Genomic DNA, 25,478 nt, shown 5'->3' with positions numbered 1-25,478 from the left:
TACTAGTCTGGGCGGGTGGCAGTGGCCACGCGCCGAGCGAACTGCTGCCGAATGAATGAGATGCATATCTTGCGCTCGAGTGATTCTGCCAGTCACCTGCCATGGGTTAGCGATAGGATGGTGAACACCTCGGCGTGGCGGTTCTTGCCTGAACAAAGAATGCACCCACTCCGCCACTCCCGAGTACCCCAGCTCCCGAGTCCCACCCCCACCTTCGCTGCTTCATTTAATTGCATAGTTGATATTTCTGTACGGATGTGTCCACGACACACGGGCGCCGCGATGATGACTGCGTGCATACCCACAAGTGCATCATGTACAAAAGTCCTTTGGTGGGTTTAAAGAAAGTAAAGGCGGCGGCGCGGCCTTCTGTACCGCGGGCCTCCAGCTAACCTGGGCCCCGGGCGTGGAGCCCTAGGCCCGCAAAGTTCCGGGTGATGGGGCGAGAAGGACGCTCGGCCCCACGTCCCGCGCGGGACGAGGTAGCTTGTTGTAGTCTTGTGGCGTGGCCTGCCGCCGCCGGGAATGGGACATTTGGCGTTGTTTTGGAACGAGTCTGTATGATGCGTGCGGTTGCTGCGAGCAGCGGGGGGTGCCGAGAGGTGTCGAGAGCTTAGAGCCATCGTCGGGCCAGCGGCCTCAACCGGCGGCGGAGGATTCGTGCAGCCGTGTTGGCCGTCGAGTTGCTCGCCTTGCCGGGGAGCGGGGCGGTCGCGCTGTCCGAGTCGGGGGGCGGCGCGGACGTGCCGTTCGGGTCACTGCTGCTCACGTTGTTCGCGGCAAAGGTGGCGTTCTCGGGTCCGGGCGTGGCGGTGGGAGGAGGTGGGACCGGGTCCGGGGTCGCTGGTCGTGGGCGACGGAGCAGAGGGTGCTGCGGCATCTGCAGGTGGCGGCGACGGGCAGATGGCGCGGCAGTGGTCGTGGGCTCGTCACTGCACTCGGGGAGCTCGGACGTGGTGGTCACTGGAGGAGCAGACGTCGTAGAACCAGCCGAGGTGGTGCTGGGCTCGTCGCTGCAGTCAGGGAGCTCGGAAGTGGTCGTCACAGGAGGAGCCGAGGTAGACGTGGGACCAGGCGATGTGGTGGTGGGCTCATCGCTGCAGTCGGGAAGCTCGGACGTGGTCGTCACCGGGGGAGCCGAGGTAGTCGTAGGCTCGTCGCTGCAGTCGGGGAGCTCAGACGTGGTCGTCGCAGAGGGGGCCGAGGTGGTGGGCTCGTCGCTGCAGTCAGGGAGCTCGGACGTGGTCGTCACAGGGGGAACCGAGGTAGTCGTAGGCTCATCGCTGCACTCAGGAAGCTCCGAGGTGGTAGCCGTGGGGCCGGAGCTGCTGGTCGTGGGCTCGTCAGAGCACTCGGGAAGCTCCGAGGTGGTGGCAGTCGGGCCGGGCGAGCTCGTCGTCGGCTCGTCGCTGCACTCGGGAAGCTCAGACGTGGTGGTGGGCTCGTCGGTGCAGTCGGGCAACTCGGAGGTAGTCGTGGCCGTGGGTCCACTGGAGCTGGTCGTAGGCTCGTCGGTGCAGTCAGGGAGCTCAGAGGTAGTCGTGGTGGGTTCATCCGTGCAGTCCGGAAGCTCCGAGGTCGTGGTCGTGGGCTCGTCGGTGCAGTCTGGGAGCTCGGACGACGTCGTGGTCGTGGGCTCGTCGGTGCAGTCCGGAAGCTCAGACGACGTGGTAGTCGGCTCGTCGCTGCAGTAGGGGAGCTCAGAAGTAGTGGTCGTGGGCTCGTCGGTGCAGTCCGGAAGCTCTGAGCTAGTGGTCGTGGGCTCATCGCTGCAGTAGGGGAGTTCCGAGGTAGTCGTGGTCGGCTCGTCGGTGCAGTCCGGGAGCTCAGAGGACGTCGTCGCCGTAGGCTCGTCCGAGCAGTAGGGCAGCTCAGACGTGGTCGTCGGCTCGTCGGTGCAGTCGGGGAGCTCAGACGACGTGGTAGTGGGCTCATCGGTGCAGTATGGCAGCTCCGAGGTCGTGGTCGTGGGCTCGTCGGTGCAGTCCGGAAGCTCCGAGCTGGTCGTCGTGGGCTCATCGCTGCAGTAGGGGAGCTCAGACGTGGTAGTCGGCTCATCGGTGCAGTCCGGCAGCTCAGAGGACGTGGTCGGCGTCGGCCCGTCCGAGCAGTAAGGAAGCTCGGAAGTGGTCGTCGGCTCGTCGGTGCAGTACGGCAGTTCCGAGGTAGTGGTAGGCTCGCCAGTGCACTCGGGAAGCTCCGAGGAAGTCGCCGTGGGCTCGTCCGAGCAGTAGGGCAGCTCAGACGTGGTTGTCGGCTCGTCGGTGCAGTAGGGGAGCTCCGAGGTCGTCGTCGGCTCATCGGTGCAGTACGGCAACTCCGAAGTCTTGGTTGGCTCGTCGCTGCAGTACGGGAGCTCGGAAGTAGTCGTAGGCTCTTCGGTGCAGTAGGGGAGCTCGGACGTGGTGGTGGGGGTTGCAGAGCACTCGGGCGGCTCGTCGTCGCAGTCCTCATCGTCATCGTCGTCGTCGTCACAGTCCTCGGGCGGCTCGTCGCAGTCAGACGACTGCGTCGGCGGCGCACTGGTCGTGGTCGTGGGCTCATCCGTGCAGTAAGGCAACTCGGACGACGTGATGCCGGTAGGCTCCTCGCTGCAGTAGGGCAACTCGGAAGACGTGGGAGTAGGCTCGCTGCAGTAAGGCAACTCCGAAGTCGTTGTGGGCTCGTCGGTGCAGTAGGGCAGTTCCGAGGTCGTGGTGGGCTCATCGGTGCAGTACGGCAACTCCGAAGTGGTGGTCGGCTCGCCAGTGCAGTCAGGAAGCTCAGAAGACGTTGTCGTCGGCTCGTCGGTGCAGTAGGGAAGCTCGGACGTCGTGGTCGGCTCGTCCGTGCAGTAAGGAAGCTCCGAGGTCGTGGTCGGCTCGTCGGTGCAGTATGGCAACTCTGACGATGTGGGGCCGGTGGGCTCGTCGGTGCAGTAAGGGAGCTCAGACGTCGTGGTTGGCTCGTCGGTGCAGTATGGAAGCTCCGACGTCGTGGTCGGCTCGCCCGTGCAGTCGGGAAGGTCGGAGGAGGTTACCGTTGGCTCGTCTGAGCAGTATGGAAGCTCGGAAGTCGTGGTAGGCTCATCCGTGCAGTAGGGCAGCTCCGAAGTGGTGGTCGTTGGCTCGTCGGTGCAGTCGGGGAGCTCAGACGACGTGGTAGTGGGCTCCTCTGAGCAGTATGGAAGCTCCGAAGTCGTCGTCGGCTCGTCGGTGCAGTAGGGGAGTTCAGACGTCGTCGTCGTTGGCTCGTCTGTGCAGTCTGGCAACTCGGACGTCGTAGTCGTTGGCTCTTCTGAGCAGTATGGCAACTCCGAGGTGGTCGTTGGCTCATCTGTGCAGTCGGGCAACTCGGACGATGTCGTTGTTGGCTCATCGGAGCAGTAGGGCAGCTCGGACGATGATGTCGTCGTTGGCTCATCCGTGCAGTCTGGCAACTCGGACGATGTTGTCGTCGTTGGCTCGTCCGTGCAGTCCGGCAACTCGGACGAAGTCGTAGTCGGCTCGTCAGAGCAGTCTGGCAACTCGGACGAGGTCGTCGTCGTTGGCTCGTCAGAGCACTCTGGCAGCTCGGAGGTGGTCGTCGTCGGCGGCGCCGAGGTCGTCGGCTCGTCAGAGCATTCTGGCAGTTCTGACGTCGCTGTCGGCGAGGGGGCCGTCGTCGTCGGCTCGTCTGAACATTCTGGCAACTCTGAAGAAGTTGGGCCACCAGTCGGGCCACCAGAAGTAGGACCAGTAGTCGTTGGCTCGTCAGAGCACTCCGGAAGCTCCGACGACGTGGGGCCGCCAGTCGGGCCTCCAGAGGTAGGTCCTGCCGTTGTCGGCTCGTCAGAGCAGTCTGGCAACTCTGACGACGTGGGACTGCCAGTCGGGCCTCCAGACGTCGGGCCGCCAGTAGTCGGGCCTGCCGTCGTCGTCGGCTCGTCGGAGCAGTCAGGGAGCTCTGAAGAGGTAGTCGTGGGGCCACCAGACGTAGGGCCACTCGTCGAGGTCTGCCCGGGAGTGGTTGTGGTGGGTGGGGCGGTGGTGGTAGTGGGTCGTACACTGCCGTGGCCGTGGTGGCCATGACCATTTCCATGACCATGATGACCACCGCCGCGACCGCCGCCATGTCCACCGCCACGACCGCCGCCGCCACCACCACCGTTGTGGTGGTTGTTGCGCTGGTTTCCGCCCTTACCACCGTGTCCGTTCTGGTATCCGGCGTAGCCGTTATTCCATTGACGCTCCTCCTCGTACACATAGAAGTTTCGGGGTTGGGGTGAAGAATTGTCGGCGTCGTCGTCGTCTAAGGGGAGGTGAGAGGTGGCAGAGTCGTCTGAAGCCGGGGCCGATGCCGGGTTCGTTGACGACGAGTTGAACACCAGAGCCTGCTGTTGTTGCCCAATCTGCCACAAGGCTGAGTCGTCGGGGGGTAGGGGTTGGCCGCTCGCCGGGCTAGCGTCATTGCTGTCCAGAGGGATGGCCCCTCCTTGTGCTGCCACAAGGGCGAGGACAGCAAACAACGCAGCGAGGCGAGCCATCGTTGCTGTCGCTGTCGTCGTCGTCCTTGTGTATCGAGATGGGAAGAAACGAACGAGTGGTGGGGGGGATCACAGACTCCAATGCTATGCCAAATGTGAGATACGATACGCTTGGGGGAAGGGGGGGATGGGGCCGAGGTGAGTATATGAACAAGGACGTCTCTGGCGTCCTGGCGTTAGTCTGGTTGTCGATCCTCTGTTCGGCCTGCCTTTCGTGGGCACACTCGTCTCCAGCCCCATTCCCAAACCTTGTAAGGGGCGAGATGTAGTAGCCAAGTAGCCATCTAGCTGCATGGGGGCCCGGCGACCGCACAAGGGGAGTGAGGAGCATGAGTGCGCATGCAGGTGGCCGTGCAAGGCGGCGCACCAGTGTTCAAAGGGTGTCGGTCGGTCCGGGGCAAAGGGAAACCAGGACAGGCGACATGATCATTAGAGGATAGACAAGCGCTTTGGGACCCTGTGCCAGCGCAGCGCAGCAGCGGGCGGCCGCATCAGCACCAGGTCGTTGTCCGAGGAGAACGCATGCGTCCTGGCCGGCCAGAGATGGTTAGAAGCAAAACAAGCAAGTGCAAGTGGCCGAACTGGACAGCCGGTGGAATGAGGGGCCAGGTGGGGAAGCGTGGAAAGGGCGGAAGAGGAGAGGTAGGAGGGGGACAAAGAAACCGGAGTAACGACGATTCCAACCATGGGTCGTCACTAGTGTCGTTTGACAGAGCCGAATTCTAGTGCGGGCATGTGTTGCACGGGGTGGGGGAGAGAGCAAGGCGACTCTGGTCGTCTGCCCTTGGCCTTGGCTCTGTCTACGCTACTGGCAATGACCCTGCAGCGTCATATAGCCGAAAAGGAACATTCGGTGTGTTGGACGGCGGTCCAACATTGCTCAATGCGAGCGTCCAAGACCTGGGCAGCCCCAGCCGAGACAGACGTCAACATGCTATACCAGGCAACAGCTGCTTTAAAGCGCCACTATCTGCATAGTGCAACAGCTCGCCCGCATGTAGCTGTGTTTGGAAGTGTTGCCCGCACAGCCGCAAGTGTTTACATTAACAAAACAAACAAACATTGTGTCGGCGTCATGATCGCCCGCACCCGTCGTCTCCATCTGCGAGTCGTGCGTCTCCCTCGCCCGGCATTGTTTACGGCTACCGCATGTGCCCCGCAGCGCAGCTTGGCCTGGTCTGTCGGTTGCGTCTGTTGCCCTCGCAACGGCAAGCAGACTGGCAGGGTTGTTGGTGTTGCCCAGGGAGCGACCGGGGCGGGCTATGTACCACTGAGCCGATGAAGCGAATGCACAGTTGGGTGTGGTCGATTGGCCGGCCGGTAGCATCAGCTGATGATTGCATCAGCCAGCGAGTCACTGTACACACACACCACTAGTCTAGGTTTTTAAACCGGTCTCCGGTCATCTGGCGCCAGGCACACACACACTCAGGGAAAATGGTCGACGCTACTGCACAGACCCCCCAGTTGCCCGCGGGGGTCCGCACTTTGGACCCTGAGCGCACAGACCCTGAAGCGCACGGCCACTTCGGCGTCCTGTTCGTTCGTCGATGCACTGGCCCGTGCGCGCCACGTGGCCGCAACAGGGGTGACGCAGATAAACTAAAAGTTGGCGGAGGGAAGGCGGCGGCGGCCGGCGCAGTGCAGTGGGCCTGGCGCGCGTAGGTGGCCGAGCAACTCGACAACAAACGCATACAGCTAGTTTACATTGCCTGACTGCTTGCTCGCTGCACTCCACACTTGCCTGCCAGAGAGCATGGCCGCTCTCACACCAATACCCTCAAGCCTGGCACTAGCCGCCCTGGCCGCATGCAGGCAGCAACGGTTGGCAGCAGCACCGCCGCAGTGGCCGAGACAACGCACCCTGGGTTTCCCATCTCGAGCTTGTCTCAGCAACCGCTTCACGCGGCCACTGTCCACCTCGACGACCACGGCCACGGCCACGGCCACGGCCACATCCGGCCTGCAAGACATCAAGCTGCCCACGCTCGATGACTTGTATCTCAAGGCGGGCGACAATGGTGAGGCTGGTAGCAATGCACAGTGCAAGAGACAGCAGCTGACACATGCGGCAACAGTTGTAGTCGCCATGTCTGGCGGCGTAGACTCGTCGCTGACTCTGCGTCTCTTGGCAGAGCTGGTACGTCATCCTATGCCACAACAGCGGCTGCCTCTGGTCTGACGTTAGCCCAGCCCCTCAACCTGTCGGTCCTGTTCATGCGCAACTGGGACCCTCTGCTCTCCGAGGAATCTGCCGCCGACCAAGCGGGCGACGCCCACGATACGACGCTATCATACTCGTCTCGGGATGCGGGGCCAACAAGAGCGCCAAACATGTCGCCCTGCGCCTGGGAGCGCGACTGGGCCGACGTCAAGCGTGTTTGTGCGCACGTCGGCATACCCGAAAGGGATATTAGCCTACTAGATCTATCGAAAGAATACTGGAGCCAAGTGTTCGAACCGGCCGTCGCGGCTTGGGAGGCAGGGCAGACGCCAAATCCCGACGTCGCATGCAACCGGTGAGTGGGGTGTGGTGTGCCGACGTGCGACGACTCGTGCTCCTGTGCCTACTAGAATGCACAGCTGATGGGTGGTGCTTGCTCGCTCGCTCGCTCGGTCGCCTCGCAGAGAAATCAAGTTTGGTGCCTTGATGCAGCACATTAAGCCAGGGCACTATCTGGCGACTGGTAAGTGGCGACGCCCGGTGTGACTGGCATTGCCCGCAGAAGCCGAACGCTCGCTCACACTAGCAGGCCACTATGCCCGTGTCGTACGCTCCCCTTCAGGCGACGCCACGCTGCACCGCGCAGTCGACCACAACAAGGACCAGACATACTACCTCAGCCAAGTGCCGAGGGGTCAGCTGGCCAAGGTGGGGCCGCCAGCCGGCCGGCATAGGCTGTGTCGGCTATGTATGCTGACTGGCGCAGGCAGTGTTTCCGCTCGCAGGGATTCCCAAGCCGCGAGTTAGAGACCTGGCCGCCCACTTTGAGCTGCCGACGGCCACGCGCGAGGAGAGCATGGGTGTGTGCTTCATAGGCGAGCGTGGCCGGTTCGGCGACTTTGTGTGTAAGTGTGGCTGGGGGCTGTCATGACGTGGCGCAACGACTAACAGCGCCACTAGCGCAATACACTTCGCCGCCCACCACGACGGGGTACCTCGTCGACAGCACTGGCAAGCGGTATGGGGCCCACCGTGGGAGCCACTACTACACGATTGGGCAGCGGGCTAGAGTGGGGGGGATGGACGGGCGGTGGTTTGTGGCGCAGAAGGGCGTCGGCGAGAGTGGCAGCGACATCTTGCTGGTGCAAGGAGGGTGAGTCACGTGGCGGGTGGGCGTGGCTGATGTTAGTGATCATCCAGCACTGCAGTGCGAGGAGCTCACATGTGGCGAGTTCAACTGGATCGCCGGGGCGCCGCCGGTCGAGGTGGCGGATGGCCGGGTGCTCGACGCGCTCGTGCAGGTCCGCCACCGCATGGCGCCGGTGACGGCGCGGGTGGCCCTCGTCGACGGACAGTGAGTGGGCCTCCTGGCTGTGCTGACGACAGCGTGCACATCGTGTTTGACGACCCCGTCGCCGCCGTGGCGCCGGGGCAGATTGCAGGCGTGTATAGAGGCGACCAGTGCCTCGGGAGCGGGCTGATCGCGACGACGCGGTGCTCGGAGTAATGTTGTACGATACCTCACCACTCACTGTACAACACCATGCATGGATTGCGGGAGAGTGTGGTCGCTGTCGCTGGCCAGAACTCCTCGCTGTTCACTCCCATTTCCTCACCATCTCTCCCCCTTTCCCCACCGCCTCCTCCCACCTTCTCCTCCCCCCTCCCCTCGCCACCTCTCCCCGCCGCTCACTGACATGACGACGCGCGCATCTCTCATCACTCACCCACCAACATCTTGACCCCCCCTCACACTAACATCTTGACCCACGCCCCAGTCTCTTGTCCAGCGCCCCCTAGCTAACATGGCACCCAGCACATCTGCACCGCGCAAGCGCGCGCCGAGCAGCAAGCCGAAGGCCCCCAAGGCTCCCAAGGCCCCCAAGCCCCCCAAGGCGGAGGAAGAGAAGCCCAAGCGACAGCGCAGGCTGACCGAGAAGGCAGCAGCGGCGGCCAAGCCAGACCCAAAGCCGCGCGCGCGCCGCACCGTCCCGGCCTCCGAGTCGCTCTCGCCCTTGCCAGAGGGCGAGGGGACTCCGCCCCCCGGCGTGGCCCCGCCGCCGCCAGCGCGGGACGAGCGCGCGCCGTCGGTCCCCCCAGTCGCCCTGCGGCCCGAGGAAGAGCTGGTAGAGCAGGCAGAGTACGTCCCCTCCTCCCCCCTCCGCGCTGACGCCAGCCTCGCGGCCGCCGAGGCCGTGCTCGCCCTCCGCGGCAGCCCGCCGGCAGCTTCCCCCGTGCCCGCCCCCCGCACTCCTTCCCCCGTACCCGCGCCCTCCCCTCCCCCCCACACTCCCCCTCCCCCGACTCCCCCCTCTACTCCCCCCCGTCGCCCGGGTGGTCGTCCTTCCGCTCCGCCTCCCCTCCGCTCCGCGCCTGCACCCACCCGAGTGGCACCGCACGCGTGGCGATACGCGCCGCGCCCCGGGCCCTCCTTCCCGTCGGCGAGTTCGCGCCGGGCGAAGTCATCATGTCCGAGCCGCCCCTGTTCGTCGCGCCCGCCGCCGGCCCGAGCTCGCGCGCGCTCGCCGCCCTCGGCGCAGAGCACCTCGCCTCGCTCCTCTCCTCCCGCGCGTTCACCGCGCCCACGGCTATCGCGGGGGTCTTCGCCGCGAACAGCGTCGACGTGGGCGAGGGGTACGCGGCGCTCGGGGTCGGCGCGTACGCCGAGCACTCGTGCGCACCGAACGCCGGCTTCTCCTACTGCGCAGAGTGTGGCGATATCCGTGAGTGCTGCTGCGACGCCGCTGACACCCAGTGCTCGTGGCGCATCGCCACATCGCGCCAGAGGACGAGATCACAGCGTCCCGCTGGGGCACGGGCACGCTGGCCCGGCGCGCGGTCGAGCGGCGCGGGGTGATCGCGCGCGCCCGGGGCGAGGGGTGCGCGTGCGCGGCGTGCGCGCACGAGTCCCGCGTGTCTGACTTCCGGCGCGAGCTCGTGCGCGAGGCGCTCGTCACGCGCCCCGTGCTCGAGCTGGCTGCGGGGGGCGCGCGCGCGCTCGAGGGCCTCCGGAGCGCGCTCGACGCCGCAGAGGAGGAGGGGCTGGCCGAGGCGGTTCCGCTGCTCCTCGGGGGCGTGTTCGCCATCCACGCGGCGTGGCGCAACGCCGCGGACGCGGCGGCGGCGGCGGGCAGGGCCGCGGCGGCACTCCGCAGGGTGCGCGGGCCGGACGGCGTGCCCCCGACTCATGAGTACGAGGTGTGGGCGCGCGATCCGACGGCGTGGGAGCACTACGGCGCCGCGCTGGAGGCGTGGCAGCGTTGTAGACTGTAGCGTAGCAGTGGCATGTAGCCGTTCCGAGTGCGGTCCGCTGCACAGCGTGGACGTCGCCGTCCTCCGAGGCTCGTCACTTCTCCGCACGCTCACGACGCACACCTCGACTCGTCTACATGCACTATGGATCCGACACCTCATGACTCCTTCATTCGCCTGACTTCTGCTGCGAGCCACCCAGCCGCCACAGCCCATCGCGGCGACTCACTCGTCCCGGAACCGAAGCCTCGCACGCACCGCACATTTCGGTCGGCCACCTCGCCCTCATAACCTCCCACCCCATCCCATCCGATGCACCAACACCCCCCACAACGCGGCCCCACGAACCCTCCCCGACCATGCAGCTAGCCCCCCAAGGCCTCAGAGTGGCCGAGTACAAGGGCTGCCTCGCGCTCCTCGGGCCAGCGCTCGATTCGGCATGTTCGGCCACCCTCGCCCGAGCACCACCCCAAGCGCCAGGCACGGGCCCAGCGGCGGCGGCATTGCAACCTCCCGAACAACTGCACGTCACCCTCGTCACTGCGGCCGAGCGCAAGGCGGCGAGCATCCCGGCCAGCGCTGGCGTCCCGGTGTCCGTGTCGGTATCCCACGTCTACGTCCTCTCGCCCCCGCAGTCGAGGCGCCGCGGCGCAGTGCGCTTCCTCACCGTGCTCTGGGCGCAGGGCGACGCGTGGCGCCGCGCCCATGGCCTCGGCTGCAAGGAGTACCACGTGACCCTCAGCGCAGAGGACGACCACACCGTCCCGAAGGGCGTGGGCGCGCTCGCGGCTGCCGACAGCGCCGCGCTGCTCGAGCAGCTGTCAGCGCTGGGCGAGGTGGCGCTCGACCACGCTGCGCTGGCGTGCGAGGGCCCTTTCGTGGGTTCGTGGCGCCGGCACCCGCTGACCCCAGCGCACGCAGATCGCAGAGCGCATGGTCGCCGACTACCCCGACTCGTATAGGGGCTACGCGCGCCTCGCCGACTCCACGCCCGACCCCAAGGCCGCGGCGCTGGCGTACGCGCGCGCAGCGGCGCTCAACCCGGCGCTCCTGCCGCGTGCAGCCGCGCAGATCGAGAAGCTGCGCGACGAGGTGTCCTACGGCGCAGTGCTGACCGCCGCCGAGAGGGCCGCGCTGCCCCCCGGAATCGCGGCGCACCTCCTCCACCCGTGGCCGGGGGAGCTGGACGCCGCGCTCGCCCACGTCCTCTGGCGCCATGGGACCGCGTCGCGCGAGCGCCAGATCTCCGCCAGCTACGAGCTCCCGCGTTTCTTCTCGTGGCTCTACCCCGGCCGCGTGGCGGGCATGTCCACGCCCCGGAACGCCGCCGACGTCGACGCCCTCGCGGCAATGGGCTTCACCCACGTCCTCAGCCTTACTGAGGAGACGCCGCTCCCCGAGGCCTGGTTCCGCTTCGTGCTCGAGCACGTCTTCGTCCCCGTGCCCAACTACCACGCGCCGACGCTCGCCGAGATGGACGCGGTGTGGGGCATGGTGGCCGAGGGCGGGGCCTGGCTCGTGCACTGCGGCGGCGGGGTCGGGCGCGCCGGCACCGTGCTGGCGTGCCTCGTCGCCATGCTCGGCACGGGCGACGAGGAGGGGGAGGTCGGCGTGGTGGCGACGCCGCGCCTCGACGCGGGCACGGCGATCGCGCTCCTCCGGCGCGCGCGGCCGCGCTCCCTCGAAACGGAGCAGCAGGAGCGGTTTGTAGCGGCGTGGGTATCCCACCGCTGGAAGGTCGCGCACGCGAGCGCCGCCCCCCTCCCCGAGCCGGTGACGCTGCTGAGCGTCGAAGGCGACGCGCGCGCGCCCATCCCCGCCATCTTCCTCATCGGCCGCCCGGGCAGCGGCAAGTCGTGGCTCGCCTCGGCGCTGGCCAAGCGCCGCGGGTCAAAGAAGACGGTGGTTGTGTCCCAGGACGAATCCGGCTCGCGCGCCTTCAGCGAGACGCAGCTCTCCCGCGCCGCCTCCCTGCCCCCCGACACGCTGCTCATCCTCGACCGGTGCAACCCCTCGCGTGCGGACCGCAAACTCTGGCTCGGCCTGCTCGCCGGCCGCCCCTGCGCCGCAGTGTACTTTGACTACCCGGCCGCGCTGTGCCGCCAGCGGCTCGACGCGCGGCTCGATCACCCGACGCTGCGCGCCGGCCGGGGCGGCAACGCGCTCGCGCAGATGGACCGCGAGATGCAGCCGCCCACCCTCGAAGAGGGCTGGGCCGCGATCCTCACCGTGTCCAGCCTGCCCGCCGCGCGCCAGGCCGTGCGGCACATCACGCCGGACCCTCCCCTGCTCAAATTCCCGCGCACGCCGCACCTGCTCAACCTGGGCGCGAGCACGGCCGACGACGTCGTGCTGGCCGATTTCGACGAGCTCACGGGCGCGCTGGTGGTCGAAGAGAAGATCGACGGCGCCAACATGGGCCTCTCGCTCGACTTTGACGGCGCGATCCGCGCCCAGAACCGCAGCCACTGGGTCAGCTCGGCCGACCACGCTCAGTTCAAGCCGCTCGACCCGTGGGTCGCGGCGCATGGCCCGGCGCTGCGGCGCATCCTCGGCGCCGACGCGCAGTTTCCCGAACGGTTCATCCTCTACGGCGAGTGGGTGGTGGCGCGCCACTCGATCCACTACACTGCGCTGCCGGGCGCATTCCTCGCGTTCGACCTGTACGACCGGGTCGAGGCGCGCTTCCTCTCGCGGCGCGCGCTCGCGCGTGTCCTCGCAGGCTCGGGCATCCCCCAGGTGCCTCTGATTGCTGAGGCCTCGCGCCTCACGCGCGAGGACGTGCTCCACATGGTGCAGGGCGCCAGCGCGTTCACCGAGGGCAGGCGCGAGGGCGTGTACGTCCGCACTGAGGACGACGAGCGCCGGTACACTGTCGGCCGGGGCAAGGTCGTGCGCGGCGACTTTATCGCCGGCAACGAGCACTGGGCGCGCGGGCCGCTCGTGCTGAATAGATTTGCTAGAGACTAGAGTGTTGTTGTATGAAAGTGGGTTTGTGGCGTGGGGGCGGGGGTGGCTTGGGCCGGCGGGAATGTTTGGTTCCACGCGGGGGGGGGAAGGGGTGGGGAGGGGCTTCTTGCTCGCCTTGCTCGTCTTCCTCGCTGCACCATTACTCAACTTGCCACTCGACTCCCCGCAAGCAAAATGACAAACGACGCACTCGCGCGCGACGTCAAGCCCACGCCCGCGCAGCTCAACCAGCCCCGCGTGCCGGCCACGACTTTCAAGGCCTACAAGACCATGCGGGGGAAGAACGGCGAGCGCGGCCCTGTGGCCCCGCGGCCGCTTCCGGGCGTGCCTCCCCGCCCACACTCGTTCCGCCTCCACGATTCGGTCAAGCTCGCTGACGACTCGCTCACCACCAAGCCTGCTCCGCGCCCTCCTCCCCGCCTGCCCAAGCCTCCCCCGCCAAAACGCCAGCGCGTGGACGCCACCAGCGACGTAGGCACGCCCGAAGAGCGGCGCGTGTGGCCGCTCACGCAGCACGCGATCGAGCGGCACAACGCTGCAGGCGAGGACATAGCCAAGTGGGTCATCGTCCGTATACGCACTGACCCGCCAGAGCCCCGCCCGCGCCGGCGCCGACCCCGCCCTACGCCATCAAGCAGAGCGCCACCGGGCTGGGGATGTACGCGACCGCGACGCTGTACCCCGCCGACATCATCCTGAGCGAGGTGCCGCTGCTGACGACGCGGCGCGGCGCGACCCCGGGCGACGTGCGCGCGCAGCTCCGCGCCGCGCCGCCGGGAAACTGGCTCGAGCTGCTGCAGCTCTGCGTTGGGTCAGGCGACGCGCGCCCCGCCATCGAGAGCCTGCTCGACACGAACGGCATCCCGTGCGCGAGCGAGGACGCCGACAACCCCCCGTTCGGGATATTCAAGGTCGCGTCGCGCATAAACCACTCGTGCGCGCCCAATGCCGGGTGGTACTGGTGCAGCGTGAAGAAGGCGCTGCGTGGGTCACCAACTGCGAGCGACGCTGACCCGCCCAGTAGTCGTCGCGTACCGCAAGATCAAGGAGGGCGACGAGATTACCGCGTCCTACCTCTCCCCAGAGGTGTTGTGCAAGCCGCGCGCGGAGCGGCGGGAGCGCACGCTGGTGGGGTTCGGGTTCGAGTGCGCGTGTGTGGCGTGCGAGCAGGGCGGAGCGCGGTCGGACGAGCAGCGCGCCATCATTGCACGCGTGCTCGCGGCCGGGCGGCAAATGGACCACTGGGTCGGCGCGCACGCGGCCTCTATCAGGCAGGCCAAGGAGGCGATCGAAGCCATGCGTGCGGAAGCCCTCGTACCCGTTGCTGCCGAGCTCCGGCTCTTACAGTACTACGTGCACGCTGCGTGGCGCGAGGACGCGAGCGCAGAGGTCGCGGCGAGGAAGGCGCTCGAGGCGCTCGCGGCCGTGCGCGGCTGGCACGCGGCCAAGGCGCACTTTGTCGCAAAGTTTGTAAAGGACGTGACCTGCTGGCGGAGCTACGGCGTGTGCAAGCCGGCTGAGAGCGGGCGGGCGCCGAGACACAGCAAGCCCGCGCCGAAGTAGGTGTGGCGGCGGCACCGATGCATGTCTGTTGTCAGCCGAGGGGCGCACGGCGCGCACGGGTCGAGTGATCGGCGCGGCGGCACACGGCAGTCAGTCACTGTGAGGCCGGGTGGCGCGGGTGGACTGGGGCCAGGCCGGGTCGCGTCGTCGCGAGCGACCACGCCTCGCGGCCTCGTGCCGTCGCCGACGCCCGCCACGCCGCCCTTCCCCCCTCCCCGCCGCCGCTGCTACGCGTACCGGCGAGCATCAGCCATTCCCGACGCCGTGTCGGCCTTTGAGTCTGTCGGCACAAAGGAAGGCGGGGCAGGGGCGCACGTATTGTGTGTCGCCGCCAACGTCATGGCATGTCACCTTCCCTCACTTCTCACCTTCCTCCTCCTGTCTTCCTCACTCACCTCATCCACTCGCAATTACCGCCACTCCACCATGAGCCCTCAGCGCATCATCCGCGCAGCACCCCCCGACAATGACGACGACGCCGACGCCGACGCCGACGCCATCGCCGCCAACGGCTTCGCCGTGATCGGGGGCTTCGGCGTGCCCGACGTGCAGGAGATCGCCACCCCCCAGCGGCCGGCCAAGCGTCCGCGGCTGGCACCGCCTGCCGCCCCGGCATACGAGCTGTTCTACACCGGCGTGCGGGCGCGTCTCGAGCGCAAGCCCGCACTTGCAGCTGCGTCGTACCCTTCCCCGCTGTCTTCTCCCACGCCGTCTTCTGCCGACGTGCCTTCCCTCGGGGAAGGCTCGCGCCCCGCTCCCCCCGCCCCCCGGGCACCGCCTTCCCCGCCGCTCACAGACGACGACGCCGACGACGCCGACGACCACGACGGGCCCAGCGTCCCCCCCGACCCCGATGACCTGCCGCCGCGCGCCAGCGCCCCGTGCGGGCACGGCTTACGCTCCACGCGCCCCATCACCCGCGGCACCGAGATTGTCGCCGAGCGCGCGTTCGTCACGGTCACGTACCCGACTAGCGAGAACGCCGTGTTTGCCGCGTTCAGCGAGCTCGACGACGACGACAAGATCGAGTTCCTGTCCTTCTCTGCAGTGGCGGGTTACGAAGCCGTGTTCATGGATATCATGGACACGAACTGTATCCCGTGTACAGACTTTGATACGCGGGATAGGGCCGGTGACGAGGCCGGGGAGGGCGAGGACGAGGACAGCTACCCTGTTGGCATGTTCAGGACCATCTCGCGGGTCAACCATTCCTGCAGGCCGAATGCTGAGTATCGCTGGGACGAGGGGCGGAGAGAGCTCGGTGAGTACAGGTCAGCGGTGACGGCGCGACTGACGTCAGTCCTCTACGCCATTGACCGTATCGAGGAGGGCGAGGAGATCACAGCGTCGTACCTCAGCGTCCTGCAGCGCGAGACACTACTCCCGCACGCTAAACGACAGGCCCTGATACTCGAGCGGATCGGGTTCGAGTGCCGTTGCGCTGCGTGCACTCACAGCCCACACGAGATTAAGGAGACGGACGCGGCGCATACGCTCATCCGCGAGAAGCTGGAGCGATGGGAGAACATGGCCGTGCAGGACTATGTCAGCAACAGTGTGGCCGAGACCGAGCGCGTGATCAAGGCGCTCGAGAAGACGCGCCAGTTCGCGTTCATGGACTCGGCGTACGACGCGCTGTTCTACACGCAGGCCGTGTGGGGCCGCGAGGCCGAGGCACGTCACGCCGCGCGGCTCGGGTACGCCGAGCTCAAAGTCAAGCTCGGGGCGGGAGCCGACACGTTCCCCGCGGCGCAGTGGGCCGACGACCCGAGAACATGGGAGGACTGGGACCTCGCGAACCGCGAGCCGCCGTCGGTACGTCTTGGGCCAGGCCTCCACTCACGCGCAGAGCGGCGAGACGCGCAGCGGCGGCGAGGACCCCGAGTGGGAGGCGGCGTCCGACTCGGACTCGGACGAGGACAAGGAGCGCAGGCGTATGCGGAAGCGCCTGAGAGCCAAGGAGCGCAAAGACCGTCAGAGGCGGGAGCGGTACGAGCGGCGGAGTATGAGCTGGGGGTAGAAGCGCACGGCGCCGTATCAGTGTAGCGTTAGTCAGTGTACCGTTGTACCGCGTGCCATGCTACATTGCAGTGTGTCCTAGTCCTTGCGGAGGGCGCGCTCGACGGCAGCGGCGATGCCCACTGCCTCTGCGTCGGCGAGCGCCGCGGCCGTCGCGGTAGAGTGGTACTTTGCGTCTGCGAGCTTTGCGACAAAGCTCGCCTCGGCGTCCTCGCAGCCCTCTGCGGCGTCGAGCGCTGCGACGACGTTGGCGCGGCGCTCGGCCTCCTCCTTGGCCTTGCGCCACTTGCGGATCTCGCCCTCGGTCGCGATGATGCCTTGGAGCGCGAGCGCGTTGCGGGCTTCCCGCCGGATCGCGTTTTCGACGGTGCGCTGGTCTTGTTCGTACTTGAGGAGGTAGTCGTCTGGGCGCCGAGCGTCAGCGAGGTGTCCCGAGCCGAAGCCGAGCGGAGCGAGGCGAGGCGGCGTGCAACCCTCCCTCCCCCATCGCCGCCAGCAACCCCCCCCCCCCACCCCCCACGGCCCCCCCACTCACCAGCCCCAACGACCAAGCCAAAGATGGTAAAGCTGCTGAGCAGGAACGCCTTGATCGCCCAAGTCTGTTTCCGGAACCCAGGCGAGAAGTAGTGCGCGGCGCCGATGACGGCGGTGCCGACGACGGTCCAGCGGGCGGCGCCCTGGCCACGGTCAGCCGCTGCCCTCTTCCCTCCTCAGCGCCGGGCGACGAGCCGCCGCTTGCCGCCGGGCTGCGCCCAGCGGCGACACCCACCTCCAAGCCCCCCCTAATCTGCAGCTCGTACGCGTGCTGCTGGTGCGCGAGCCTCCTTCCGCGGTCGCTGCTGTCGCCCATTGTGTTATGTGTGGTTTGGGTTTGGCGGGCGGTGCCCGCTTCTCTTCTTTGCCGCGGAGGGCGCGGAGGGCCCCGGTGGAGGTCGTCGGGCGGGCTGGGTGGAGGTTGCCACGCGACCTGTGGCGGAGTGCGAGGGTGGGAAGCGTTGCGGTTGTGAAATGCTCCGGGCTGCAGCAGCGTGCAAGCGGCACGCGATGCAGGACGACGGTGATGCGCGCTGCGGTGCATTCGACGCACCCCCCGACAGAGCGCTGCGCACTACCCCAGCAACGCCGCCACCAGAGCACACACCAACTTCGACACTGCTGATGCCTCGCCGCGCTGCACCCGCGCCACACACTAAGATTTACCACCATCATAGTCTAAGTACATGTCTAAGCGGCCCCCACTACACCCCCTACTCCTCGTCCCCCTCCGGCCCGTCCCAGCACGCAAACTCCCACGTCCGCGCCTTGCCGACCCGCCCAACAATCTCCTCGTTGTTCGCCTTGCTGAGCCCCTCGCGCCAGCCGATCGTCCGGCGGTGCGCGTACCCCGGCCACGCGGACGGCACAAACTCAAACGAGCGGAGCAGGCGGAAGCGGGGCTGCGATCCCTTGCCGTCGGCCTGCGTCGGCGGCGGCTTGGTCGCGAGGCGCTGCAGCTCCCAGCGCGTGTACGGCTCCTGGTTGAGCAGGGTGACGAGGAACGAGCCCTGGCGGAGCGGGGGCGTAAAGCTGGCCGCCACGGGCGTCGCCTTGTCCTCGTCGTCGCCGTCAATGTCGGGCACATCGCCCTCGTCGTCGGACACCGGGCTCGGCGCGCGCACCCGCGGCGGGCGGTTGGCCTTGCCGCGCAGCTGCACGACCACCTTCTTCTTGCCCTTCTTCACGGGCATGGGGAACGCCGACGGGCCCTCAGTCAACAGGGGGTACACGCTCGCCAGGGCGCGGAGCAGGAGCACCTGGTTGTCGCGCACGTTGCGGTCCTGGTCGGTGATGCCCGAGCCCGCGTGGGGAAAGTTGAAGACGACGCGGCTCCAGCGCCGGCCCTTGCCGACGACCTTGTGCGCGCGGTCGAGCGCGCCGGCGTCGACGTTGAACGCCACGCGGGTTCCGGCCTCGCGCAGCGCGGCGACGTGCGCCGCTGCGTCAGGGTACTTTGCGTACGTCTCGGCCTCCGAGTCGAAGGCGGTCGCGCAGACGAGGTGCGCGGGGTGGCCGCGGCCGATGACGAGCGCGTGCGCAAACGAGAAGTTGGCCTCGCCCAGGAGCAGGACCGTGTCGTCGCGCGCGAACGGTATTGTCGCCTCGGCGCTCTCGCCGGCGCGCTCGCGCTGCTCGCGCAGCTGGCGCTGCTTCTTGAGCGCCTTGCGCTCGGTCGGCGCGAGCTTGGAGGAGGCCGCCTTGGCCTTGACGGACGCGGCGCGCGCCGCCTGCTTGGCGCTGTAGGCTGCGTTCAGCTGGTGTCCTGCGAGCGAGGCGCGGAGTCGTCCTTTTGCCATTGTAGGTGGGTCGGGGTGGTGGTCGAGATGGACACTGGACGATGCAGCCAAGTGGAGGTTGGGCAGAACTTCTCAGTCTTTGCGGGGCACACTTCCGGGCCAAAACATTTTGATCCCGTCGCCGAGTCTGGAGGTGGATTTGGTGGAGGGGGGGAAGGGGGCGGGGGCGAGGTGCTCCGCAGCAGGCAGCAGGCATGGATATCGGCGGCGGCGGCGATGGTGATGGACTCGGTCGCGGCGAGACGACACCAGACAGCTCACAGCTCCTTGGTGCATGCGCCAAGGCCTACTCAAGACAACGTCGAGCAGCGCCGACAAACACCGACTAACGCATGATTGTAAGCGACGGCAACCGGACTCGGCGACTCCGCATAGCTCGGCGCTCGCTTGCCGCAGTGTTGCTCCAGGTCATCTGATGCCGACTACAGTGGGATTGTGTACAAGCGCGGCAGAGCCATGTGATAGATACGGGCGGCTCGCGGCTCGTGTGGGCAACGTCGTCGCGTGCGCCTGGGAGCGAGCGAGCTGCTCCTTGGCCTCCACCTCCGCCTTCTCGGCGGGAGCTTGCCGACGAGCAGCAGCGGCGGACGGCCGAGTCGTCGGCTATCAGCGCGCCGCGCGGCGCAGGGGCAGGGCCAGCGAGCCCCGAGCGAGCCCGCAAGGGCGAGCGACATGGAGCAGTGGGCTGGGCTGCCTGCTTGGCTTTGGGAACGGAGCGTCGCAGTTTGGAAACTGGATTTGTGGACATTTCGAAGAGCCGTCCTGATTCCTATTAGGCTGCGCTAAGCGCGCGCGTGTCGAGTCGAACAGCACTGGGTCAAGTCGGTCGGGGTCTTGTTCGCCTCCTGCGTCCTGCTTGCTATGCATGCGCTCCCTGAGGTCAATGTGCGCGTGCTCGCGCCGGACGAGCGTCTGGCGAATGGGGCCACGCTCCTGGCGCTGCACTGGCTGTAGTGGCTGACAGAGACTGGTGCGGGGTCGCAACCTCGACCCGCGCCAAGCACTCATGACTTTTGTGCGAGATCTCACCGTCGAGGCAAGATTGGAAAACGGCATTAGGGGGAGCGTCCTTTTATCGCCGCGACAACGACGCAGCGAGCGAGTTTGATAGCAACGACCGAGTCAAGCATGCAGTCACGGGGAGCGAGCAGCACAAGCATATGCATGGGAGCTGGAGTGTGTGCGAGCGCGAGGGCGACGACGACGGCGACGGCCACGACGACCCACCCCAGCCAGGATTACGTCGCGGCTGCCTCGCTGGACTTTTCCGGCCCGAGTCAGGTGAGATGCGGGAAACGAGACGACACACCCACCCACCACCCCCACTTTGCCCCCTTATAAGCCACTTCCCTCGGCTACGCTTGACGTCTTGACTTTTCCAACCGTCCCAGTCGCTTCCTCACAAGCACTCACAGCAATCACCCTCCCCCCCACCACCACCCCCGAACACCACAATGTCCTCCGAGCCCACCATCGTCGGCGCTACCGCCGCCAACGGCGCTTCGACCCCCTCGTTCCCCGCGCGCTCTGCGGGCGGCGCCGCGGCCGGCACCCCCAACTTTGGCGTCAAGAGCGGTCTCGCTAGCATGCTCAAGGGCGGTGTCATCATGGACGTCATGAACGTCGAGCAGGCCAAGATTGCCGAGGAGGCCGGCGCCTGCGCCGTCATGGCTCTTGGTGAGTAGACCTGGCGGATCTGGCGGACCTGGGCCGACGGGGAAGCGACCAACGGCGCGAGAGGGCGATCGCGACGACGACTCCTGCCACTCGTGCCGGCGCCGTTGGAAATCTCCCCCGCGGCGGTGCCGCCCGTGCGCGCGCCACGCTTGGCACGAACGACCAGTGCTGACTTGGCGCAGAGCGTATCCCCGCCAACATCCGCCGCGACGGCGGTGTTGCCCGCATGGTGAGTAGGCCGTGGTGATTGGGAGGCGGGGAGGGTGGGGCGAGCAGTTGCCTGGTGTGGCGACGGCGTCGGCGTCACCGACAGCGGTGACTGTCCGAACTGCTCCGCCCCAGTGGCCCTCCCGAGGGCCCCTCCCGAACCCCACCCCCACAACGGCACGAGCTGACTCGCCAGTCCGACCCCGGCATGATCAAGGAGATCATCAACGCCGTCTCGATCCCCGTCATGGCCAAGTGCCGTATCGGCCACACTGTCGAGGCCCAGATCCTCCAGGCCGTCGGCGTCGACTACATTGACGTGAGTGCGGAGTGCGGTGCGGGCGCGCGCCCGCGCGTCAGGGAGCGGCGCAGGGCCGACGGTGTCTGGCGCCGCGGCGCCGGCTTTCCCGCCGCTCGGTGCCACACTGCCAAACGGAGCACTGACATCCTCCGCAGGAGTCCGAGGTCCTCACCATGGCCGACGACCAGCACCACATCGGCAAGCACGCCTTCAAGGTCCCCTTCGTCTGTGGCTGCAAGAACCTCGGCGAGGCTCTCCGCCGCATCTCGGAGGGTGCTGCGTGAGTCTGGGAGCGGCTCGGGAGACCCCATACCCCCGTTGCTAACGCCGCCAGTATGATCCGCACCAAGGGTGAGGCCGGTACCGGCGACGTCGTCGAGGCCGTCAAGCACCAGCGTGCCGTCATGGCCGACATCCGCCGCGCCGCTGCCATGTCGGACGACGAGCTTTACGCCTTCGCCAAGGAGCTCCAGGCTCCCTACCACCTCCTCAAGGAGACTGCCCGCCTCAAGCGCCTCCCCGTCGTCTCGTTCGCCGCCGGTGGTGTCGCCACCCCCGCCGACGCCGCCCTCATGATGCAGCTCGGCTGCGACGGTGTCTTTGTCGGCTCGGGCATCTGTAAGTGCCCCCAACTGTTCTCGACCGCACCCACCTAACACCCCAGTCCTCTCGGGCGACCCCGCCAAGCGCGCCCGCGCCATTGTCCAGGCCGTCACCCACTACAACAACCCCCAGGTTCTTGCCGAGATCTCGGAGAACCTCGGCGAGGCCATGGTCGGCATCTCGGTCAAGGACGAGGTCAAGACCGGCAAGGAGACTGCCTACTCGCAGCGCGGCAACTAAGGGACTGTAGTCGGCTTCGGTTCCGTCTCGTTCCTTGGTTCCCTCCTCGCATTTCATCTCACCACCACACACCACTAAAACTACTGCCCGGTCACACTCTCGTTGCCGCCTCAACGCGGGCCGGCCGGCGCCGCGGGCGCGCATACTGTATCAGAAGGATAGGATGCACGTTGTTGAAGAGTACAATGGGGTTGACCGCGGTCGTGGCTTGTGGCAGCAGGCAGATGGGCCTCCTATACTGATAATGACTCTCTGATCTCCACATGCACCGCCGCCCATTCAATGACGAGTACATATCGCGACAATGCGCGCAGCGCGCCGCCTCTACCGCAGCAACCGAAGACTATGGACGGCCGAGTGTGTTTGTCGACCGAGGAAGGGTATACGGGGTATCAAGAGGGGGCTGGGAATACGACAGGTGGGTGACGGGTGACAAGGGAGCCATGAAAACAACCGGGATCAGGAGACGAGGTGGGGGTGCTACTTGCGCTTTGCGAATAGCTGAGACCGCGTTAGCAGGGCCCGACGCTCTGTCCGCCAACGCCACTCACCTTGTTGAAGAGTGCCAACACCTTGGGCACGTTGAGCTGGACATACTCGAGGTCGAGCGTGGCGTCATTGTCCTTTTGCTTCTCGAGGAGGTCGTCAATCTTGAGGTCCATCTCGAGAATGGGCTTTTCACGCCCCTTGAAGTGGAGCGCAATGAGGAACGTCCCGGGCGTGGGGGATGCAATGTTGAAGAAGATGTTTGCGCGCCTGGGGCGTTAGTACAGAACCCTGGTTTGGCCATGTCCAACTCACCTGTTCTCCGGCACGTTGCTCTCCATGATAATGCCCTCCTTCTCAAACTGCGAGTGCGTGAAGCGGTATGGGCCGAGCGATTGCGCACGGCCGAGCTTTCTCTCCTTGCCGTTGACGCTGACGACGCCGACGCCACCCGCTCCCTTGTCCTTGGCCATCATCATGCGCGAGTTGACGAGGTATGCCTTGTACTGCTCAATCTGTGACCGGAGGTAGTTGTTGTGGTCACAGATGGTGCGGTACACGGCTTCAAGCGAACGCGTCTCGAGGACGACCTTTTCGCGAGCGTTGCCGAGGTGGACCATTTCCATGGACACTTCGTCCTGCAGGATCTTGTACTGGTCGGCCTTGTCGACAACACCGGCAATCTCGAGCTCGGAGAGCAGGTTCTGGACCTTGATACCACGGCGGACGAGCACAGGGTCCTTGGACGTGGCTGCGCGCTCTGCCAGAGCGGGCAGGTCGATGGGTCTTCTGTCGGCGAGCTGGGGCATGGAGCGCAAGAGCTGGACAAAGATGGACTTTGTTTCCATGAAATGCAGGTCGTTTTGCGTGACACTGTCCGACACGAGGGCTGTTGACAGGTCCTGGATTGGCGTCTCCCAGCGCGAGTAGAGGGACAAGGGGAAGCCCTTGTTCTCTGCACGTGGTACTTGGGCTGGTGCTGGTCCAAGCTCGTCGAGGAGTACCCGCAAGTGATGACGGTCGTTGAGTGACTGTGAGAGTTAGTCACGGGCCGGTAACGCCAGCGCCGCCAGGCACCTACCAAGGTGTCAATGTGATGCTGGAACAGGGCGTGTGTGTTGTACAGTTCGTTGAGGGTAATGTTGATTGAGAGATCCTTCTTTGTCAGGGCCATGTACTGGTCCATCTCGAGAGACTCGTAAAAGTCGCCGACCTCGCAGAGGTTGTTGAGGAACTGGTTGATCATCATCTTGTTCTGCTCAACAAAGGGGTTGAGCGACATCATGTACTCCTCCTTGGAGTAACTTGGCTTGTTGGCCAGGTTCTGGAGCATTTTGGCGATTAATGTCAACGTTCTCCGGGGGTGTCTGGCGGGGGTTTCCATGACGAGCATGTAGGCCTGGGGCGTGACAATGGATGGGTTGATGAACCGGAGGAAGAAGAAGCCGCCGATGAGCGAGCACATGGACGCGTCCGACGCGTCGGGGTACTTTCGTCTCGTCAGAGAACGAATCTGCTTGCAGATCCAGCGGATACCATAGGGCACGAGCTCGATCGAGTCCATGATGGTTGCCAAGAAGGTGTCTGCGATTTCCATGAGCATTGTGAGACGAGGCTGGATAATGGCCTGGACGTCGACATTGGCGGCCGCCACCTCGGCGGGGACACCACGCGGCAGCGACGGCGGCAGGGCGCCCGTGTCCTCCTCGATCTGCTGGATCATTTGCTCGTACACCTGGCAGGCGTTAGCACTGGCCGCTGGGACAAGGCAAGCGAGTGCGCGGAATGCGGCCCGTGCTGGGACGGTGGCGCACCGGGCACTATGAGCGCTCTCTCACCTTGAGTGGGTTGATCTCGAGGTTGAGATCCTTGTGCCCAATGAGCGAGTTGATCCGCTCCGACAGGACGTCCTTCAAGTAGGCCTGACCGGGCCCTCGGCGCGTGTAGGTTGTCATCATGCGCGAGACGGGCGTGTTGGCGCGGAGGAGCGAGCCAAACTCGGTGGTGCTCTCAAACTGCGCAGCAAGGACACTCTGTAGTGCGTGGTCAGTGTCGTGTGCGCGGGCTCGCTCCTCCACTCACCTGGAACATTGTGAGGAGCAAGTGCTCTTCACGCTGCTCGTACTGGTTTCCGTACAGCGTGAACATGACCGTCTGGAGTAGCGTGTCGATCTCGGTTAAGGATACCAAGCGACACAATGAGGCGACGTGCCGTGGCTCGGACTGGAGGAGGAAGAAGAGGTTGCTGTATTGTGACAGCTTGCGCGAGTCGGGGAAGGCCCCTCCCTCCTCGGCGACATCCTCGAGCGTCTCTTGTACTTGACGCTTCTCGTCTGCGGCGATACGGTTCTGGATGAGCAGGCCAATGCGCGAGTCGAGGTATCGGACGTCGCGTTCGAGGACAAAGTTCTTCTTGCTCTGGCTACTGATGCGCGTCTTGAGGTCGCGGAGACGCTTCTGCGCGCGGGCGAGCTCGTCCTCGACCTCGACGTCTTGCTCTGCCGCGAGCGAGTACATGGCGTTGACGCTGTAGCGGTTTGTCATCCTGTTGGTTATTCTTCTGGTCGGGGAGCCGGAGCCAGCGCCAGAGCCTTGGGGGTCGGCGCCAGGCGCGCCCGCCGACGTCGCGGGCCGGCCGCCGGGGCCTTTGGGCGCGGCGGCGACAGCGGCAATGGTCGAGGGTAACGACGGAGTCGAGGATGTCCCGGCGGCCAGCGTGCCGAGCGGCGAGACTGGCGTGCCCGGAGCAGTCATGGTTAGCGCGGCCATCGATCAGCGCCAGAGGCAGCGCTAAAGTGTGACGGCGGGGCGGGAGGCCGGGTTGAGTGATGGGAGCTGGGGCGATGCGATGAGCGGCGGCGGCGACGCGTGGTGTGTGTGCAGTTGTGTGCAATGTGTCGTGGAGACAAGAGTCGCAGTTGTGTGCGAGGCGTGTGCGAGGCGGTCGTGCCGGCGCGTGTCTGCCTGTCCTTGTCCTTGTCTGATCGATCGCGACCCTCGGCCAGCCCACAGAGAGCGTGGGGGAAGGAAAAGGGTTGAGCGTGTGCGCCGAGGGCTCGAGCTCTGCGGCGGCTGGCGTGAGCAGCGGCGGCGGGGCGGCGTGGGCGGGCGGGCGAGGGCGAGGGGCCGAGCGCACGCGACGTCGGCGAGGGGGGAGGG

At 66.3% G+C, this 25,478-nt stretch overlaps 9 protein-coding genes across 9 annotated transcripts; 5 read left to right on the top strand and 4 right to left on the bottom strand.

The window, feature by feature from the left end:
• Positions 1–613: 613 nt before the first annotated feature.
• Positions 614–4,504, bottom strand: Q8F55_000735 (uncharacterized protein; the record flags this gene model as incomplete). Its single annotated transcript, XM_069349386.1, has 1 exon — positions 614–4,504. The coding sequence occupies one exon, from the start codon at positions 4,502–4,504 to the stop codon at positions 614–616; it is 3,891 nt and encodes a 1,296-aa protein (XP_069212930.1).
• A 1,437-nt stretch (positions 4,505–5,941) lies between these two features.
• Q8F55_000734 (uncharacterized protein) lies at positions 5,942–8,175 on the top strand (the record flags this gene model as incomplete). The annotated part of the gene is made up of 10 exons (XM_069349385.1): positions 5,942–6,042; positions 6,398–6,525; positions 6,583–6,644; positions 6,698–7,023; positions 7,133–7,191; positions 7,258–7,376; positions 7,435–7,573; positions 7,629–7,821; positions 7,858–8,022; positions 8,055–8,175. 10 exons carry the CDS (start codon positions 5,942–5,944, stop codon positions 8,173–8,175), a joined length of 1,413 nt encoding a protein of 470 aa, XP_069212929.1.
• Positions 8,176–8,473: 298 nt separating this feature from the next.
• On the top strand, positions 8,474–12,890 carry Q8F55_000733 (uncharacterized protein; the record flags this gene model as incomplete). Its single annotated transcript, XM_069349384.1, has 5 exons — positions 8,474–8,808; positions 9,057–9,391; positions 9,454–9,930; positions 10,290–10,798; positions 10,842–12,890. 5 exons carry the CDS (start codon positions 8,474–8,476, stop codon positions 12,888–12,890), a joined length of 3,705 nt encoding a protein of 1,234 aa, XP_069212928.1.
• Positions 12,891–13,064: 174 nt separating this feature from the next.
• Q8F55_000732 (uncharacterized protein) lies at positions 13,065–14,453 on the top strand (the record flags this gene model as incomplete). Its single annotated transcript, XM_069349383.1, has 3 exons — positions 13,065–13,447; positions 13,483–13,874; positions 13,912–14,453. 3 exons carry the CDS (start codon positions 13,065–13,067, stop codon positions 14,451–14,453), a joined length of 1,317 nt encoding a protein of 438 aa, XP_069212927.1.
• Positions 14,454–14,879: 426 nt separating this feature from the next.
• Positions 14,880–16,473, top strand: Q8F55_000731 (uncharacterized protein; the record flags this gene model as incomplete). The annotated part of the gene is made up of 3 exons (XM_069349382.1): positions 14,880–15,714; positions 15,754–16,268; positions 16,303–16,473. The coding sequence occupies 3 exons, from the start codon at positions 14,880–14,882 to the stop codon at positions 16,471–16,473; spliced, it is 1,521 nt and encodes a 506-aa protein (XP_069212926.1).
• A 77-nt stretch (positions 16,474–16,550) lies between these two features.
• On the bottom strand, positions 16,551–17,322 carry Q8F55_000730 (uncharacterized protein; the record flags this gene model as incomplete). The annotated part of the gene is made up of 3 exons (XM_069349381.1): positions 16,551–16,876; positions 17,008–17,149; positions 17,242–17,322. The coding sequence occupies 3 exons, from the start codon at positions 17,320–17,322 to the stop codon at positions 16,551–16,553; spliced, it is 549 nt and encodes a 182-aa protein (XP_069212925.1).
• Positions 17,323–17,719: 397 nt separating this feature from the next.
• Q8F55_000729 (uncharacterized protein) lies at positions 17,720–18,805 on the bottom strand (the record flags this gene model as incomplete). Its single annotated transcript, XM_069349380.1, has 1 exon — positions 17,720–18,805. One exon carries the CDS (start codon positions 18,803–18,805, stop codon positions 17,720–17,722), a length of 1,086 nt encoding a protein of 361 aa, XP_069212924.1.
• A 1,454-nt stretch (positions 18,806–20,259) lies between these two features.
• On the top strand, positions 20,260–21,833 carry SNZ1 (Pyridoxal 5'-phosphate synthase subunit snz1; the record flags this gene model as incomplete). Its single annotated transcript, XM_069349379.1, has 6 exons — positions 20,260–20,482; positions 20,665–20,711; positions 20,886–21,008; positions 21,146–21,270; positions 21,325–21,608; positions 21,655–21,833. The coding sequence occupies 6 exons, from the start codon at positions 20,260–20,262 to the stop codon at positions 21,831–21,833; spliced, it is 981 nt and encodes a 326-aa protein (XP_069212923.1).
• Positions 21,834–22,313: 480 nt separating this feature from the next.
• Positions 22,314–25,073, bottom strand: gap1 (RasGAP protein; the record flags this gene model as incomplete). The annotated part of the gene is made up of 6 exons (XM_069349378.1): positions 22,314–22,334; positions 22,385–22,589; positions 22,635–23,350; positions 23,401–24,054; positions 24,158–24,352; positions 24,402–25,073. The coding sequence occupies 6 exons, from the start codon at positions 25,071–25,073 to the stop codon at positions 22,314–22,316; spliced, it is 2,463 nt and encodes an 820-aa protein (XP_069212922.1).
• Positions 25,074–25,478: the final 405 nt, after the last annotated feature.

The sequence above is a fragment of the Vanrija albida genome (genome assembly GCF_041260175.1).
Source record: "Vanrija albida strain AlHP1 chromosome Unknown contig_1, whole genome shotgun sequence".
Taxonomy (NCBI): Eukaryota; Fungi; Basidiomycota; class Tremellomycetes; order Trichosporonales; family Trichosporonaceae; genus Vanrija; species Vanrija albida.
This window is presented reverse-complemented; position numbering and strand designations above follow the sequence as displayed.